The 19635-nt window shown below is 45.5% G+C and overlaps 1 protein-coding gene across 6 annotated transcripts in view; it reads left to right on the forward strand.

Moving 5' to 3' along the window:
* The window catches only part of AFF1 (AF4/FMR2 family member 1), a 106071-nt gene that overhangs the window by 71102 nt on the left and 15334 nt on the right, over window positions 1-19635 (forward strand). For 2 of the 6 annotated variants that reach the window (XM_040556081.1, XM_040556082.1), the window contains 8 exons: window positions 5679-5723; window positions 7127-7213; window positions 7987-8023; window positions 8408-8459; window positions 14596-14650; window positions 14782-14819; window positions 16172-16334; window positions 18671-19588. In XM_040556081.1, coding sequence (XP_040412015.1) covers window positions 5679-5723; window positions 7127-7213; window positions 7987-8023; window positions 8408-8459; window positions 14596-14650; window positions 14782-14819; window positions 16172-16334; window positions 18671-19588 — 1395 coding nt within the window. The remainder of the gene's footprint in view (window positions 1-5678; window positions 5724-7126; window positions 7214-7986; window positions 8024-8407; window positions 8460-14595; window positions 14651-14781; window positions 14820-16171; window positions 16335-18670; window positions 19589-19635) is intronic. The other 4 variants (XM_040556085.1, XM_040556086.1, XM_040556083.1 and 1 more) reach the window with 2 other exon arrangements.

Here is a 19635-nt window from a genome sequence, read left to right on the forward strand (position 1 = left end):
CTTTTTTGTTGCGGTTGTCCTATTTTTGCTGAAATCAAGCGAGCTTTCTTCCGTCCTTAAAAACGATGAGTCTTGTGGTAATTCTTCACCTGCTGTGAAAATTAATCCTGGTCCTAGGCAACCTGCAGAGAAAACTGACTTTCCTTCTTGTGGCTTTGCCTGCCTCTGACAGCACGGCCCTGAATTTCCTAGAGCATTCAAGCTGCTGTTACAGGGACCCTGCTGTCAGGTACTATCTGTGTGTTAATTTGCAGTGGTAATGAAACCCAGGGCAATATGCCCATAACAAAATGGTGTTTAAAACCTGTGGCTGTTATGTTTGGAGCCAGTCGTTAAGGATGTATTTAACTGGATCAAATTCGAGGCTTTAAACAAATCATATCAACAAAGATTTCCAATTAGATAATACAAGCTCCTGCTTAACTCTAAGTTAATGAAATAAATGTATTTGGGCTTACTAGAGAAATAGCATTAAGGAAAACCTAAATTTACACAAGTATTCCCACCCTGAAGTCAGGGAAGGGGTGGTTGCATTCTTAAACTACCGCTTGTTTCTAAGTCTGTCTGCACAGTCTGATTTGTTACTGACTTACCAGAGCTCACAGGAAAGAGCATAAAGACTTAATCATCTCAGCAAGTTTTAGGTCAAATTCCATATTTTTCCTTTTCAAATTTCCAATACTTTTGTAAGGACTTGGAGAAAAACAAACAAAAAAAAAAAAAAACACAAAAGAAAACCAACCAACCAACCCAAACCTTACAATCTGTGAACTTGAAAGAAATCAGAGGAAAATCTACCTTCCTGCACCGCTTTTCTTTGGTGCAGCTTTGTTGCTTTTATTAGCTCTTCATCAGCGCCACGGTTCCCATGTGCAGTCAGTTCTCCTGTGGTTTGCAGGGGTCTCTTTTTTTTTTTTTTTTTTTTTTTTTTTTTTTTTTTTTTTACCGCAGCAGTTGTGCTAGCAGTGCTTTTCCTGTATGTTCTCTTGCAAAACCACGCAGGGTTACAAGTGCAGGTGATGTATACGCAGCTCAAGATGTTTCACATGTCTGCGTGCTGGCTTTCGGGCTGGCCACCTGCCCTTTGAATCGATTTCTCCTGCTGCTCCTGAACCCCCGTGGCACAGCAGATGTTGCTGGATGGCTCCTCATAGGTCCTCAGCGCGGCAGCGAGGTTGGCTCTTGACTTCGAAATCAGGCTGCTCCTGGCAGCTGGGAAAGGTGGCATGGCAGCCGACCGTCGTGGTTGGGGCTCACCTGCATGGGCAAAGCCAGTTCCACCAAGTGCCTGGTGCTGCCCGATCTGAATCTGCGGTGGAGTATCAGAGGGGCAGGTGCTGACAGAACGTGCAGGGAGGAAACAAGTGTGGTTTTATGCCTCAGAGAGCTCTTGAGGGCAGTGAGTTTCATAAGCGTGTCCTGCACTTCGGAACTAAGGCATCGCTTTCTTTTGTTTCCCGTCTGCTGAGCTGCAAACAATTAAAGAAATCTGATCCATGCTTGAGAACTGAGGCAAAAACAGTGCTTTGGACTGGGTTAGTGCATGCAAGAGAAGAAAATGCAGTGTCGTGGCACCTATTTGCATGCTTTCTAGGGAACAGGAAATGAGCTGGTAGCAAAGCATACATTGCAGGGGAGGATATCTTTTCAGAAAGCTGAAATAGTTCATCTTTTTTTTTTTTTTTTTAAATAATTACTTTCAAGTTATGCAGTATGAGATGCAACATAAGAGGCACTCCAGGTTTGAAAAACACCAAGACCTGTAACACTTCTTCCACCGGAGCTCCCAGGAGTTTTAGCACTGCAGGAGCAGGGTGAAGCTGGGAACTTTGTGCTTCCAGAGGAGATTTTGACCTCAGGTGGTCAGCTCTGGATTCCATGGTTTTACCTAACACTGAAATTGTGTAAAATGAAGATTTTGTTCCCTACAGGTGAGCTGAGTGTTAGCACGAGCTGTCCTTCCCCCTTGCTTGTACCCCTTCTGGTATTCATCTGGTGCTGTGGCAAGGTGGTTCAAGGAGCTGAATCACCAGAAAGAGAAAGCCACCAGCAAAAGAAAAAGCAGAAGAGCTAATGGTTGTCTGCCAGGTTGACATAGAAAATGTTTGCTGTACAGGCCATATTTAATTGCTGGATGAGGCTGTGCGAGAAGAATCACAAAGTAAAAAAAAAAAAAAGCTTGCAGGCATGATAACCTTGTTAGCATTGTTGTCTAATTAATCTCATTTTCATTTCTGTTCACCCCCTGTTTCTAGCGTATCGTAACAGTAGTTATTCATGATAGGAAAATGATGTCGAATTCAGGAGATACTTTGTGAAGGGGTGTTTAAGAACTTATCTATACAATAAAGCCTTAGGTGACAGAGTCGAGAAAAGTTGTCTTTTGTCATATGAAGAAAGAGCTTCCCATGCGTCAGACGCTACGGGGCATCGGTGAGTGCCTGAAAGCAAGAGGTCTGCTGAACAAATGTGCTCCGTCTGCAGCAAAACAGAAACATCTTTTAACAACATGTTCTACGGCCACCCATGCCGACCGCATGCTGACAGCGGTGCCTGTTCTACAGTAAGAGATACTCATCACGTGTGTGTTCGCACAGTCTTCATAGCTGTTCTGCTACATGCTTTACAAGCAGATTAATAGGTGTTACTGCTTCAGCTTTCCCTGAAAGCAGCCGTGTCGCCACATCCTCTAAGAAACATGGATGGAGCAAGCCGGGTTTGAGATCCTCACTGCTGTCTTTGCCTGATAGATGCATTTCAGCCTGTTTTGTGATACAGAGCACTTACGCACCCTTGGAGGACAATCTGCCAGTGTCTGATGTTCCTCACAGTCATGTGAGAAAATCTGCACAAGTTTGTGCTTGCACTTGTTTTGAGCAACAAGGTAATGCAAGCTCAAATTTTGGCAGGCTTTGTCAGTATGCTGCAAAATGTTTCTGTATTCATAATCAAGGTTAGTAGAAGATTGTTTAAAAACATGCATCGTCTCTATTGTTGGATGGCTTGTCTTCGAAGCTGTGTGTGTGCAGCTCATGAATAACTATAGAGTGGAAAGGGGGGGGATTTTAACTGCGCAAAAGTGTTCTTTTGCTGCTGAAACTAAGTTAATGTGCTGTCCCTTGGCATGACTTGAGCATGAGTAGAAGAGTCTGTCTGCTGATGTGCACCGTCTCCTCCTGCTCTGAGCTAGTTGTGCAGTACAGGTGAGGTGAGGACACTACAGCAGCTTTTGCTCCGGGTTAGTCCTACTTCTTGTTTTCAAGCAAACCCTTCATGCAGATGCGATTTTGTGATGTTCGCTACGTTCAAACAGTGAAAGTCCATGCGGTTGACATGGAAAAAATAAATGGCAAGGTGAATGTTTACTTCCCATTTAATCCTATATTTTAAAATAGCTGTAAATGTGAACTCTGGTTTGCTTCTTAGCATTAGTGTGTGACCTTTTCTGCCAGTAATTGCAGTGCCAAAGTTAGGAAACAGAGACATAGCGAGTAGTGGAACTTGGGCCTCCCGTAGCAGCCCCTCGCCTGGGTTGCCACAGATGCTGGTGTGCTGGTGCAGGAGCCCAGGGCTTGTTTGCACGCAGGGCATCAGAGATAGCTCCAGAAGGGCCGTGGCATGCACGGAATCTCTGTTGTGCATCAGCTGGTTGCTCAAGCAGCCACAGGTCTGGTTTTGTGTGGCTCTTCGTGTCCCGAAGTCTCTGTTCGCCTCCCTTGAATGTGTCTGGGCCGTGCTGGCCTCAGGGCACGAGCAGAGCTCCGTGCTCATGAAAGAGTGCAGTTTTTGGAGTGGCTCGTGGGGGGGAGACCTGGAAATAAATCAGGGAGATGCAGTACTCCATTGCTGTGCAGTTCAAATTGAATGCCTGTGCAGATTGTAGGTTTTTCTCGGGACGAAGAGCTTCCCTCTTCTTGTGCGGATGCGTGCACCTGTGCTTTTTTACAAGGCAGAGCTTGTCCTTGCAGAACTTCTGGGGCCTTTGTGGGACTGCAGGAAATTACCCTGGCTGCCATCCTGAAGTCCCTTTCAGCTCAGGACCACAGAGGTGCTGAATCCTTCAGCAGCTGTTCTTGTTTGACTTGTAATGGGCACACCTAAATCCCATCATGTAGTCAAAGCAGCAGATTATCTGCTGCCCTAGTACGTATGGGGAGAGGATTCTGCAGAGTTCTTTACTGTAAACACTCTAATAGGTTTTTAAACTTAATTTAGCTTCTCCCCATCTTTTTGCATGGGGCAAGCTACTTTTTATGTGGTTGAATGTGTTATGTTACAGGGGACTGGCATTTAACCTCATCAGTGGAAGAACGATGCTATAGAGCAAAGCAAAATACTCTTAATCTGGTCAGCTTCAGGACATTATGAAGTAAACGGCAATTCCTGCAGGTCCCTGGCTGCTGATATGCCTGTGCTCTGATAAAGTGAAAGGATCATCAAGGCCTCAGGAGCTTTCTGAAGCCACCTCCTAGCTGAATCCTGCTTTTCTGTACAACCAGATGCAATTTTCTGTGCCTGCTGTTCACAACTCATGAAATTAAGCAGTGAATTAGGTGGCTGTGCTACCAGGTTAAGCTTGCTAGCAAAAGAAAAAAAGCAGAAGGGAAGGATCCCTTTTCGGCACCGTGAGTTACGAAGCATTTTGAACTCTGCCACATGGTAAAAGTTTGCTGCCGTGCCCTGTTTCCACTGATCTTGGGTGAGTAAGTGGCAGCCCTGCGTGTGTGATTTTCTGAAGAGCAGTCAAATCTTTGGCAGACAAGTACTGTTCCACAAGGGCTTTGTGTAGACACAGGCAAATGAGGATGCAGGGCAAAAGGGTTCCTCACCTGCTGTTTCCCCTGTGGTGTAGTATATGGAAAACAGTTGAGTGTCCTTCCTGTGTGAGCACTGAGGACACTTTTGGTCTTTACTATGAAGCCCTTTCTTGCTTTACCTCTCCTGGGGGAGATCCCTCTGGCCACGCAGGGGAGCTCGCTGCCCTCTGCCTCCCAGCAGGGAGCATCCCCTGGAGCGGGAGGTGTTGGCTGCGCTTCTGTCAGCCCCTGCATTGCTTTTGCTTGGGACTCGTGGCAGGCTTTGCCAAAAGCCAGCACGTTGCTCCAACTTGGTGGTAGAGCCAAGGTTTTGCTCTGAGATGTGCACGTCACGATTGCACTGTTTTTTAAATTTCAATATCTTAATGGCGATTGATGTTCACATGAGTCCGAGAGCTGGAATTCAAGCTCTTGGTGCACGATAACCTCCACTTAAAAACCACCTCTATTTTGCCTTCTCTAAGCTTAGGGCTTTAGTTTCTTTTTTGGCTGAGTGCACGTGGCTGCGTAGAAGTAAGAAGGCAAGTCACAAAATGAGGAGAATCCCAGCACTGTTTAATAAGCTTTGTTTCTCTTTACGTGATTTCTTCAGGAGATGCTGTTTGAAGACACTTTCCTTCTTTTTCAAATTTCTTAGAATATAGCTTCTGCTAAATACTTGAAAACAACAAACTTTGTAGAGACATGTTATTATCTGCCCTTCTGATGGCCTTTTACTTCTTGCTAGCATTTTTTTAATTAATAGGTTTCCGTGAAGCTTATAGAACCAGGGGTGAGCAAATACTTGCTGAGTTTATCTGCCCAGTGTCAGTTGGTAAAACTGAAACAAACTCACACTTCTTCCTCTTTTTTTTGTTGTAGCAAACCTTCCCCAGTGATGTCCAGTGCGTTGAAGAAATTCTGAAGGTGGGTGCTCTTAAATACCACATCTTGTGTTTCCTTATATTTTGCTTGCATTAAAATAACATGCAGGGGGGAAATACTGCTCTGCTTCTTTTTTATCAACTGGTGTTGCAATCACCAGAAGCATGTCTTTGGGTATGCTGCAGAGAAGTAAGGTGACAGCTTCAGATACAGTTGGAGTTGTCACACCCATCAGTGCATACACACAACGCAGCCTGGTGCAGTCCAAGAGGAAGATGGGCACATCACCTGAACCAGCCAGAGCTGCTCCTCGGCCAGGCCAGGGGGCTGCTGTTAGATATTTCTGAGACACTGATGCAACCAAAAGGAAGCATGTACGCATGCCTGAAGAGATGTAGAGCAGTATATTGAGGGGTTTGCTGTCTATTGCAAGGTCGCACAGCTAGAGAGTGTAGAGAGCAGTGAGCTGAGCAGTGGAAGGGGAGAAACAAGAAGATGAGGGTGATAATTACATGACCAGATGGTTACACAGGTTACTTGAAGGCTGTTTACAGTTCTTGCACAAAATCCTCCTAGATTTATCCAATCCCTGCTTGTAGAGCCAAAAGTAGCCACATGAAGTCACTTCCCTATAAATTTTCATGTTTTGTGCTATTCCTAACTGATAAGGAAACTGAAGCCACTTCTGAGCTTTTGTGCCTTGATGAAAACAGGCGCCCCAAAATTACAGCCCGATAGAGATGTTCACACCACAGTCGGTGTATTTGGTGCACACGGTACAGCCATATAGTTTGCAGGCACCTTCTCCGTACATTTCTTTCCAGTCCTCAGGCAAGCCACGTGTGGTGCATGTCTGTCTTGAGATGCGTTCAGCACGAGCACAGTTCCTACCTCTGTAAATCGAGTCCAGCGCCAGTGTTGTGTTAGCCCTGGTTGGAGGCAGAGCTGCTGCTCTGTGCCAGGCTTTCTGAGCACGTCGACGGCGGTGCCAGCCGAGCACGTGCATTGAGGCTGGTCCTACCCAGCTAGCTCTGTCCCGTGGTGCGCTGCCCCTGCTCTGCTCTCACATGCGCTGTCACCGAGCCCAGAGTCTGCACTCTGAAAAAGCCCACAGCTACTCATGTGCAGGTTTTGTTTGCTTTTCCTTTTATTAACTGTTTGCTGTAATGCCGAGGCCAGATGCTGCAAACGCAGTAGGTGCTTAGCTCTGCAAGCTGCGCTGAGATGGCTGCTGCTTGGGCAGTGCAAATGTGCTTGCAGAGAGGGGCAAGTGCTCACCGCGGGGCAGATGCTGCATCCCAAGGATGGTTTCTCACTGCGGTGCTTTCTCCACGGTCTGCAGTCCAGCCTACAAGGGCTTTAGGTAGATACGAGTCTTAAGCTTAAAACTTCACTGCAAGTATCAGCAAAAATACCCTAATCCACTTTTCTCCATCTCTTTCCAGGAAATGACCCAGTCATGGCCACCTCCTCTGACAGCTATTCATACACCTAGTACGGCAGAGCCCTCAAAATTTCCGTTTCCAACAAAGGTAAAACAGCCTCTTTTTGTCAGACCTTTTGATATATTAAAGACAGCTTTCCAGCTTGCATGTGTATTCATATAATTTTTGACCCCGCCCCTTTCTTAGATAAAGGCTGTCAGGAGAGATTATCTTTTGAAGCAATCAGATAAATGAAAGCACAGTGGATCTCACATTACATAACTGCTGCGTGAAATGCATAATTTTACTGAGAATTAGATCAGATCGTGCTTATGAGTAATTATTTCTGAGTGAGCTATGTGGTAGTGTGATTATCTTTTACCTTTTTTTTTTAGCAAGCTTTATATTTTTAGAGTTGTAAGATGTTTGAGCCAGAGAGAAGGATGAATCAATGCTGTTTAGATGACATAGATGTTTGTTCGAATTGTCGACTCCAAATGTGACTACTTTGCAGAAACATTTTAAGCATCTCCTCTCTGTTGCAGCACAAAAGAAGTTTTAATCTTTACTTTCAAGAAAAATATTTGTTGACTGCATTAAACAGAAATATTTGGCAGCTCTGTCAAAATTTTCTATATTCCTTCAAAAAGGCGCATACTGCTAGTTTGCCAGCAGCACGTTTTTGGTGGCAGTAGGACATTATGTTTGTGCTAAACTACGTCAGAGCAACCTAAACTCTTAGACAGTTCAAAGGCAAGCTGTGGTTAGGCTGACTTTTATTACAGTAAGTTACACGTTGAAAACACATCACCAACATGCAGCTATTGAGAGAGAGCTGGTGTATTTTATTCTCAACTTTTCGCTTTGTCCTTTCTTTGCAGGAATCACAGCATGTTGGATCTGTAGCACAGAATCAGAGTAAGTAGAAATCCAAAGAATACACAGCAATGTCTGTATGAGCTCACAGATAACTTTGTGTGTTGTTTGTGAGAGAGTGATGAGAATATCAAATGTTTACATTGATTAAGGAGCACAATTTCCTGGGCTTGGTTGAACACTGAAGAATTTAGATAATGCCTCAGAGATTGTGTACGTTCCTTACCTGGAAAGTAAAGCAGCAGTTCAGCAGAGAACAAACAGTGTTTTGTTAGGAAATCCCATTTAGGATGATGAATAATCTCACTGGCAAAGGATTACATCCTGGAAGAGAGTGACTTTCTAATTGTGACACCCAGAGACCATAGGGTAAAATACAGTTCATGTGAGGCAAGTAAAAAGAACTGATTTGTTTTTGATTTGCAGAACAGTATGACGCACCTTCAAAAACGTTGCCTAGTTCTCAACCAAGAACATCGTAAGTAACCAGACTCAGTTCCCATGCTCTACTATGCAGTTACTTAAAAGAATCTGTAATGAATTAAAATATGCCTTACTTGATGTTTCTGAAGATTAAAGTTTATTAGTTCAGTTTTTCTCTGAAAATTTCAACGGAGGGAACTTACAGCCACAGCAATATTGCTGTTTCATGTTTATGGTTACTGTATTTAAAAAAAAAAAAAAACAAACACAAAACCACACAACTATTAATATACCAAGTGGAGGGGGTTTTGTTCTGTTAATCTGTGGCTACTTAACACCTTGTCACACAGTGTGTGTGTATTAATAATGCATTAAACTGACAAATTAGGCACAAACTGAATCTGATCCATTTAGCATACCATTTTGAATTTGTGAAGGTTAGTAAAGCTATGCTTACAAAATTTGTGAAAACTTGCACATCTTACAGAAATCATGGGGTATAATTTTTTTCAGTTGTCCAAGGGAAAGTTCGTGAGAAGTGTTCTTCAGGTTTTTTTTAAATTTTATTGAAACCCTCCACCCCTCCAAAAAAAAAACTACCTTCATATGAAGTTTCTAAAAACCTCAACTTACATTATCTAATCAAGTTAGCAAGGTGCAAAGTGGGGTCCTGGATTTTTTTAATATTATTTACATATTCCTTTTGTCTCTTTGTGTCTCTTCTTTCCCCTATTATTTTATGGTTTCTCTGAGAAGGCTTCTCAGAATTGGAGTCCCAGATTTTTGTGCATAATCTTGGCAACAGTTTTACAAAGGCAGGGAAGGAATGCCAACTAATACTTGTATTGCTTCAATATCGAGTTGTAAGTTGGTGGGAAAGATCCATAATGGCAATAAAAAAAAAAAAACACTTGGCAATGTCCTGGTAGGTTCAAGTGGTTGTCTATTAATTAGGTTAATCACAGGAATTTCTTGAAAGTAGTTTTGTGTGGGCTGACTTTGAGTCTTTCGGGATTAACCTGGCCAGATGGCAGTATTGATGGGTTTTGAGCCTTGAATAATAGAAACCTTTCCACATCCAGGAGGCTGAGTGGTCTGTGTGCGAGTCAATCGCCCAGGCATTAAATACCTGTCAGCTCAGTGATAAAGAGCTCGTTTTACTTCACACTGTATCCTTCCGTGGAAGGCTGCAAACTGCAGACTACAAAGCTTACACCTTTTTTTTTTTTTTTAAACTTATAATGAATAATTCAATTAAAATAAAGGAAACCTGGGAAGGGCACAAGCAAGAGGCTCTTCTCCTCAGCTGAATTGCAGGATTTTGTGTTCAGGCTTTTCATTCAAGCCTTCCTGACCTGACCAGTCTCCAAAGGACAGCCAGAACCTTCCTGCTGCTGGTTTCTGGTAACATCTCACTGAGCCTCTGCGTTTAGGGATTTCATTTGAACTAAGACAAACACAAGCCCTCTGGGGCCAGCTGGGCGGAAGGCACAAGGCAGCTCAAGCCAGGGACCCCATCCCTGGGCGTTGGTTGCCTTCACAGGCTGGTCCTCCTTGAGGGTGAAGGGAACCTCTGTTTGCTGATGTCCATCGGTGAATGTCTTTCCCTTCATGGTGATTTTTATTAGCATCTCGGAGCCAGCACTCACTTACCGTGGCCATACATCAACAGAGGCAGTTGAAGGCAGAGGAACAGAGCGGCTTAGGTTAACATCCTAAACGAACTGAACCGAGGTTTGCCCGAGGACTTGCCCTGCGTTTTCCCCTTGAAGTGATGCATCCCTTCTTTTTGTCTCCTTTTTTTCTCCTTTGCCAAACAGGGCTTTCTTTGCTCTTCAGAAGCCACGTGACCCTCAGAAAACTCAGCTGCCGATAGTAGCTCATGTTACCAAGTGTGGCTGGCTGAACACAAACAGCGTTTGTGTTGCTTAATTAGAGGTTGAAATCCCTGGGCATTTGTGTGCCCAAATTAAGCATCCAGCTTCCCCGAGCAGGCACAGGTTCCCAGATGGCTTTCCTTCTTAGATGCAGCCCCCAGGTCAGCTCCTGGCTGTGCTGGAATGGGAGCAACTCTCCTGCTCACGGGGGAGATGCCGACCTCTGCCTCTGCAATGCATCTTCAGCACGGCCAGCAGAGAGGGGCCGGCCTGTGCCTTCAGGGGAGCTGCTGTGCTGATTTTAGCGCCACTCATCTCACGAAAAGAGCTCTTTATAAATAGATTCACAGGGATATTGATGATGTGTGCATAAGCGGCAGGTCCTGCAAATGAAAACTCAGCATCTTTTAAGTGCTGAGCTAATTAAAGTATAAAGATTATTAGGGCAGATTTATCTTCTTTAAGTAGGCTATTTAGCAATTTGTTGAAACCTTGTTTTGGGGAAACTGGCTTTGTCTAGCCATGCAGAAGTGTGACTCATATAAAATTTCCATGTTCCTCCTTGATACTAAATTGAATTTAAGTGGTAGCAATGTTCTTCCTTGATTCTAAATTGAAGTTAAGTGGTTGCAATGTTCTCGCACTCTGTGCTTTACTTACCAGCAGCTCAGGTGAAAAAGGCAGTCCTTATGTGTAGAAACAGTTACATCAGATTTAAAGGACAATCTAGGTAGCATTGCCTAGCGTATCCTTTAGCCTCTAAAGGAAATGTATCTGTAGGCCAGAGTGCGTAAGGTAAAACAAAACAAAACCCAGGAAAAACTTCCAGGACATTTTCATATCCCTGGAAGTGTGTTTAAATTGCAGGGCAGACCAGCTTTGGCTCCAGCTGAAGCCAGTGCGCACGATGCTGCGGGCTGCATGCCATTTGCCTTCAGTAGGAGATGGAGGGGGGGTTGTTTGCCACATCAGCGTCTTGTAGCGCTTCCCTCCAGTGTTTACTCTAAAAGCAGAGGCTCCAGGTGGTGTCCACAGGGAAGGTGTGTGAGGAAATGAGGTGTTGGAGGCTGGGAGATGGAAGAGGACAGCCACGAGGGAATGGCGAAGTCAAAATGCCTGAACAAAGAAAACATGTAGCTCTGCGAAGGTGACAGCAGGCAGAGCCCTTATGGCACCAAAAGCCTTTTCTGCATCAGTGTGAGGTAACGCGGGGCAGTGGGGCTGGTAACTCCTCGGGAGGCAGTGCTGTGCAGGAGGGGTGGGCCCTGCTGGTGGGCACTGGAGGCCTCTGGGCCTTCTGGGTGCCATCCTGCTCCAGGTACAAGAGCGTGGGTCCCAACCTCAGTCTTTAGTAAACTCTGACTCAGATGTGTGTCACGTAGCAACATACCCTTCTGAAGCCAATTTTTTTCTGTGAACTGTACACTAGCAGCCCCGTGAACGTGTTTCAACAAAAGACCTCGTAACTGGAAGAATAACGTCAGCAGCAACGAATTACACTGCTGGTGCTGCAGTGGGAGTAGCTAGTCTGAGTTTGGGAAAAGGGAAGGCAGGAGAACTCAATTTGTCTCTTATTACTTGGACACCCTGACCTTCTTAACCTAACTCATCTTTACATTCTGTCCTGAGGTTTGAGGGGTTTATAACTTGAAAGTAAAATGCACGGAGAAGCTGTCTCATCAGAGTCAGCAGTTGACGTCCAGAGCTGCCAACCCTGGTGTCTTGGGAAGGAAACTGTACCAAAGTATACATCTTGCCAAAATGAGAATGTACCCTAGGATAGCAAATTTTTACTAGATTCAAAGATGTAAATAAAAAGATAAGAAGGATTAGATAAAAAGAATTTTTTTAACAGGGAGGAAAACATTCCCATTTCCTCGTCTTCCAAACCAAGAGCCTGAAAGTGTAACAAACAGCAAGCACATGGGAAACGGAAATGGCCCCTCACCCAAACCCCATACAGGAAAAAAGAAAAAAGAAAAAGGAAGGAAAAAAAAAATCAAACCTGGCCACGTCCCTAGTAAGAGGTTAATTTGGATGGCTGAAGTTTTTCAGCTTAATAGTACAAGCAGATGGGATGACAGCAATGTATGAAGACAGCAGTTCAGACATGCAACGTGTAATTCAGTAAGAGAGCCTACCACAGTATTGGAGTGTTGTTTTGCAAAGAGACTGGAGGTCTGGGGTTTTCTCATTAGTGGATATTCAGCTTCAGGCAACAAGTCCTGATTTTCGTAGTGAGGATGTACAGCACTGCATGAAGAGAAGTTAATTCTGGAGGGCAGTATGCTTGGTTTTCAGTTGCACAAGTATTAGAATCTCAACTTGCTTGTAAACCAAAATAAAAGTGTTTGGTTTTAGGCATTTGAAATTGTCTTTTCAAGGGACTTCAGCAGTAGCGTTTTGATGTTCCTTTTCTTAGAGGCATCCACAGTAAAATATATATTATTAGGAAATGACATGCGTAAAAGCAGCAAAGCTGTTGGAAGAGATGTCTCCGTTGTGAATGCTATGAAAGGCTCAGAGCAACTCGCCCTTGAGTACGCAGTGGTTGAGATGGCGAAGCCTCACCAACGATCTCCTTCCCCATAGCTCAGTGCTTGTCACCCAGCGCCAGTGTGAGGAGGCACCTGTGTCAAGGGCCTGTCTTCCTTGCTAAAAAGAGCAGACGGGGCCATGGGTGTGTTAGCATGTTCAGGCTGTCCTGCTGAACTGATGCGCTGTCATTGCTGGTATGTGACTGTAGGGGGGTGTGGAGTTTCCCGGAGGGCTCCCGGCTGATTTTGACATCTCACTTGCTCCAGCTGGGGTTGAGGTGCCCTAGAAAGCAAGTGGTTGACCTTCAGTGTGAGCAGAAAGGCTTTCAAGTAGCAGGAAATCACTGACTGCACTTCCTGTGGTTTTATGTACAGGGCTGGGTTCCCTCCTCAAATGGTGGAAGCAGAGGATTTGTTCCTGGTACTAAAAGGAAACATAAAACAGGCAACAACAGAAACAAACCTTGAGAATAATTGCTGGAGTCTGTTCTCTCTTCATTCTGAATGTGCAATTTCCATTAGAGCTAATAGAAGTGACGTAGCTTTCTGTTTGAAGGAAAGATACAGTCTTTCCTTTGAATTATAGTGCTTTAATCTGGTGCTTGGAAAGGTTGAAAGGTACTGAGAGAATGCCTAAGTTATTGTTTGACCCTAATCCTCAGTTACTGACTGCTGAAATAGATTTTATCTGTTGACTGACAGGTCAATTGCTCTGAAATTTTCTTTTGGACTTGAGGTTCATTGCTTGCGGTTTGTGGACTCGTTCGGTGTGAGAACATTGCTAGCTTTGACACTAAACACAGTCTTGTGTCAATGAAGGCATCTCTTTGCCTATTGACTGCTTTGGTCTAAGTATAAAGTGACTTGAGTTAGTGGGGATAATAAATAGGAGCTCTCTAGGCTGAGCAGTCTCCGGGCAGGCCCGAGGTTTGAATCCACGTACTTCTAAAGCAATAAGAGATTCGTCTTTCTGCTTTCTGGCTTTTTTTAGAATGCCTACGTGGGTGCTAAAGGGGGGGAATGACAGTTCAGGAGAACTTGGGGTCTCTGCCCACAAATCCCTCTCCTCCAGCCTTCTGAGGACCCCAATTTCATAGAGGACGGGGAAATTAGAAGCAGCAGGTACCACCTGCCGACTTAGGACTGAACGGTGCATCTGGAAACACTTGCAGGCAGCCCACTGTCTGCTGTAGCAATGCTAGAACAGGACTTGTGCCTCACCACTCGGGAACTGCTTTGGGTATGTGAATCCCCAGTGTTAGGGCTCTCGCTGTGCAGAGTAGGAATAGGAGCTTGGCTTGACCTTGGCCTCTGCTTAGATATGTGTGTGATGGGAGATTGAGCAGCAAAAAGAGGAGCTTTGTGTCAGGAGAAGTATTTGCAGCCCACAAAGAGCAGGATGTGTGAACATGCGCATCTTGTGGTGCTTTCTGCCCCTTGGGGAGCTAGTGCCAGCTAAAAGCTTGCCCGTCTCTTGCTGTACCAGGACTGGACTTGTTCCAGCAGTTGTCTGCAGATGGCAGCCAATGGTACTGACCCTGTGTTGCAAAGTGCCCTGAGGTCAGGTGGAAGGCACAGTAAAAGGCATAGGCTGTGTGTTTCCATTTTGTTGTTCATTCAGGTAACGAGAGGATTTAGCAGATTGAGCATGCCGAATGTTAAAAAGCCTTGGGGAGGTCCATTTGTTTTGGAAAGTGCAAACCAATTCTTTTTTGAGTGTCTGCTGCTTGAAAACGTGTCTGCCCTGGCTGATGTGTATCTTCTGGTTGTCTTTCAGAATGCTCCAGGACGACCTGCAGCTCAGTGATAGTGAAGACAGTGGTGACGACCAAGTCAGTTTTAGATGTTTTATACCCTACGCCCACAGACATCCCGTTAAATCATCGCGACGTGTTGCGTTGCTCTGAGCTCCTTAAGCTAACCTTTCCTCCCCCTCTCCTCTTTGTTTTTGTGAACAAAACAGGTTGTTGAAAAGCCACCTTCTTCACTTGCTCCTCCAAGGTACAGGTTTGTTCCCAAACTGCTAGGTAGACAGATAAGGAGGAAAAAAAGAATTGTTTATTTTATATGAGGGTAGGTGGGAAAGGGTCCCTCATTTCTGTCATAGATGCAAGCTTTGGTTTCTAGCTGCCTGAAGCCAAATTGGCTTTAGTTGTGTGAGGTTTTATAGAAAGCTTCAACTAGAAATCAGTCCAGGCATGCTAGATTTTGCCTTTGAACCGGAATTGTATTTCCCCATCTGTTCCCTTCCGTTCTCCTCTTCCACACCATCACATTATTTGGAGAGCACACTGGAGATGATGGGATTTTCGGTTGTAATAGTGATGGCTAAGGTATGAGTGCAGCTTTAGTTCAGAAGGAAGCCAGAAACAGCCAAGTAGGCGAAGAAGAAATTTGCTGAGGCTGCTTCAGCCCCTCCTGATAGGGCAACTTAGAAGCAGTATTCAAGGTTGACTGAAAAGCCACATACCTGGATTAGAAGCAGAAAGGTGGAGAAACCCCAGCAAGAGAGCACCTATGTACCTTTCTGGCTTGATGTGTGTGCTCTTCAAGCACTGGTGACAGTCTACAAAGTCAGGCTTGCACAAGGGCATATCGATTTCTTGGCATGACCGACTGTCTCTGCAGGCTCTTGAAACAGTATGTTCTTGCAATATCAGTCTGCATCAGCAAGCTCCACATCATACAAATGCATTTATGCTGACATGGGAAACAGTTTTCAGAGTCAGAAGTCAACGTTTTGACTTCTTTAGTTTGTTTCAGAACAAAAAGTTATGCCTCAGCTCCATACACTCCCATTGTCAGCAGGGCTGGGGCAAAGCACTTGTGAGCAGTGATGGGTTTTGCAAAAAATGCTGCTGTTTGGGGCTGTTCACAAAACAGCTGCAGCACCTCAAGCAAGTAACATGGGTGAAGAAGTGAGAACCTGCTTTCCCCCTTCTTGTGAAGGGGGAAAATAAAAACAGATAAACCATCCGGGCATGTATGTTTCTGTCTTGTTAGTCTTTATTAGGCATCTTTTCTGCTGAGTGTTGGGACTTTCAGAATAGCATTTGTCGCTTTTTTTTTTTTTAAAGCATTTTGTTGGCTAAATGCAGCTTTGTACTCTTGCAGTGACATCCTGCTTGTATAGTTATGGCTGGGTTGGAATTGAAGGTTTTATTATTTCCAGAGGTTTTTTTATTCCGGTGCTTTATCTTGGAGTATGGCAGTGTATTCTTTTGGCCTTGTCCCCTTTCCTTCCAGTGTCAAAACAGGGGGTTTAAGTTTTATTTCTGAATGCTTCCATATCAATATAGTAAGTAACCTTGATGCGTGCTGCTTTCTAATTTTATCTCCTGGTGGCCTTGCAGTGCCCTGCAGTCCCAGCCCGAGAGCGTGGCATCAGCACATTCCAGCAGTCCAGAGTCAGGGAGCACCAGTGACTCAGACAGCTCTTCAGACTCGGAGACGGAGAGCAGCTCGAGTGACAGTGAAGCCAACGACCCTGACCCTCCGAGAGTGTCAGCTCCTGAGGTGAATGCACGTGAACTGTAGGGGCTGCTTAATGCAGGCTCTCTGCTGGCTGAACGCAGTCAGACAGGGGACCTGAAATACCATCATCCTTCAGGTGTCCTGTTGACATCTTTGCTGCATCATCAAGCTTCACTTGCCCTTTGCTTCTTTGCAGGAGTTTGTCAATGAAATAACCTGTAGTAATAGCATAAATTAGACTTTGAAGTGCCTGACCCTTGCCTTTTGGCGTCATTGGCTAGCACTCCTGGAGGAACTGGTGCCTTTACTGGTGAGGCGTAAGCAAGGCACAGGTGGGAACTGCAGCTTGTCCTCAGTGCTCGGGGCCCACCTCTGCCTGTGCAGCTCTTCAGGGTGCCGAGGCTGTCGGCTGCTTCGGGGTGAGCCCAATTCCCTGACATGCTCCGGGAAGCTGCCACTGCCCCTCTGCAGCTCTTGCGCATGAGTGACAGACTTGGCTTCTCCCAGCTGAAGTGATCAGGCCTGCAGGAAGGGCTGGAATGTGCTTAGACTTGCTTCTGTTGAGTTTGGCTCACATAGTGCTGCACTGGCGTTTCTGAGGCTTTTATTGGGAAAAGCAGGCAAACAGAGCTTAGTGCCTCCAAGTTGCATAATAATTGAGACCATGCAGCTTTTAAAAATCTGCTACAAATGTACTCGTGTCCTGTGGTTTAAAACAGATCCTCCAGCTCACAAAACATTCTTGGGCCAGCAGGAAGTGCAGGGTTATATCTGATGGACCACAGCTTATATAAACCAGTCCACTGACAGCTTTGCAATAATTCTCACAAAGCCCAGAAACCTTGTCATTTATTCCTCTTGATCTCCCTAGCCTTAGCTTTCCTTTCTTTTACCTTAGGAGCACATTAACAGGGAGAATTTTCCGTGCAGAAGACATTGCAGAAGCTCTGAAAAGACCTGTCTTCTGATCTCACATCTAACACGCTTCACTCTGCAGCAGTTCACTCACAGACTTTACCTTGTGCTATGTGAGAAACAGATATTATACTTACCTTCTTATACCAAATCATGCCTGCTTTATACTGAAAATATACTGTATTACAGTATTGTTTTCACTCTAGTGAAGTCCTAGTTATTGTGGATTGACCATTTTCCCCCCTTTTTATTCAGTAAACTGTTCATTTTACACAAGGAGTCAAGTGGTGCACATGCTCTGTGTTTTTTATATCCAGCTCCTCACATAAAAGCAAAGACTTTAGGACCCATACGCAGTATTTCCTTATTGTTGTTTATTTTTTTAATATTGTCTCTTACTATCATTTGTGATTGGGAAGTTTAAAATGTGATAAAACCAAGTCCATTTTATAAACCAACTTTTTAGATGGAGTCACCCAGACACAGCTGAAGACGTCTTCTTTGTCAACATGTTGTACGTCGCAAAGAAGGGTAGAGTCTGGGTGGAGAAGAAAATGCCAGCAGAAGGGATTAATTAGTCCTGGAAAGCCTTTCATGTGCTAGGGCTTCTCTTTTCTGAGAAGTGCTGTGGCTGTTCTCCGAAGAGAGTTGTGGCTGGGGAGGATTGGTGAGGGCACAAACGTAGCTGTGCTCTGATGGTGCCCAGATCGCAAGTGACACGTTTGAGCGATGCTGAGAATTAAGCGGTATTTTCAGAATGGGCCCTAGAGAATTGTGCCCCTAATTTGCAGCTTCAGATGTCTGTTTTTACAGCTAGCTGGTTAAGTTTTCTCCTGATACGTCAGCCTTCTGTTTTGATTAGGCAGGGCTTCTCTTAACTACGTTACGTATCTGAGTGATTGCAGAGACCCTCAGTACTCAGTTGTAGCTCATGCCTTGGTTGACCCAGGGGGACGCGAGTGTTGGATTGTGTGGGCAGAGGACTTGGAAGAAACTGGGCTTGATGTGTAAATTCTTTTGGTAACTGCTTAAACCAAGGGAGCCTGCCAACCTACCTGTCAGACTTCAGCAAGATGTGACAGCTGGGACAGCTCTTGGTCCATCTTGTGCAAATTACTTTGTAAATGCATTGTGAGGATGGCACCTACTTTGTTTTCACAGTTGGTACTTGTCTGACTGTGCAAGGACGTTGGGTAGTGGCACAGAGCAAACCAAGCAGGGGTTTTCAGGCGTATCTCTTACTGCATGACAGGTAGGGCTAGCAGAGATCCAGCAAAGCTGCACCACGTGGTTGGTCCTGTGCTTGTGAATTAAATGTTGATGTGTACGTACTAGAGCGTCCCCACTTTGTCATGGTCTTTCATCTTTAACAGTAAGGGGAAATTTTACTGGGTTCTGATAATGTGTTAGGATTGAGATAAAGGCGTCAGTCTTGCATCCTTCCTTTCTCTATTTATCTACAGCCTGACCCACCAACTTCAAACAAGTGGCAGCTTGACAACTGGCTCACCAAGGTGAACCCGCCAGCAGTGCCAGCAGAGAGCCCCAGAGAAACTGCCCACACAGATGGACGTGAGGAGGACAAGGAGCCAGGACAGCATATCGACAGCGATTCCTCCCACGAGCACGCTGAGCCGAGGGAGCCTCATCACAAGAGCTCTGTCCGAGCAGCCAGGGCTTCTCAGGATGCTCACCTTCCGACCAAACGCAACTGCCAGAAGTCTCCCATGTGCGCTGAGGAGCCCTCGCAGAGGCAGACTGTTGGTATCAAAAGGCCCAGCAAGCCTCCAGTGCACGAGGGGCCCAAGGGAGGCCTGAAGGTGGAGAGTGAACCTGGTCCTTATGAGGTTAGAGACCAGTCTTCCAGAGACAAGCCAAAAGTAAAAACGAAAGGGAGGCCAAAATCCAGCGACCGAAAAGAACTGAAACCCAGGCTGCAAGAGCCCCCCGAGAGCAGAAAGCACAAGAACTCCCATCAGGCCAGCGCCAAAGCCCTGCTGGACCCCAAGCCCCCGAGGGACGTTGTGGTGGGCAGTACCCAGGAGCACCTCACTCTCAGCCCCCACTCTCAGGGCCAGGGCACGACTCCCACCAGGACTAGCGGCCACAGGCCTGCTGCTGTGCTCAGAGAGGACTTCCACAAGGAGAAGCTTCCTTTGTGTGTCAAGGAGAAGAAGTTGCTGTCACCAGTGAGGGACGTGCACGTCCCTCACAGCCTCATGGTTAAAATTGATCTCCCACTGCTGTCAAGAGTTCCCCAGCTCCCCGGGAAAGGCGGTCAACAGAAGAGAGCGGAGGCAAAGGAGTTCCCTGGTGCAATGGGGCAGGATGTGGAGAGGAAAAACACGGACACTCCTGACAAGTCCTTCAAAAAGAGGAAGGTGAGAGGTGGAGGTGGAGGTGAAGGTGGGTTTGTGCAAGGACCGTG

The sequence above is a fragment of the Cygnus olor genome, chromosome 4 (assembly GCF_009769625.2).
Source record: "Cygnus olor isolate bCygOlo1 chromosome 4, bCygOlo1.pri.v2, whole genome shotgun sequence".
Taxonomy (NCBI): domain Eukaryota; kingdom Metazoa; phylum Chordata; class Aves; order Anseriformes; family Anatidae; genus Cygnus; species Cygnus olor.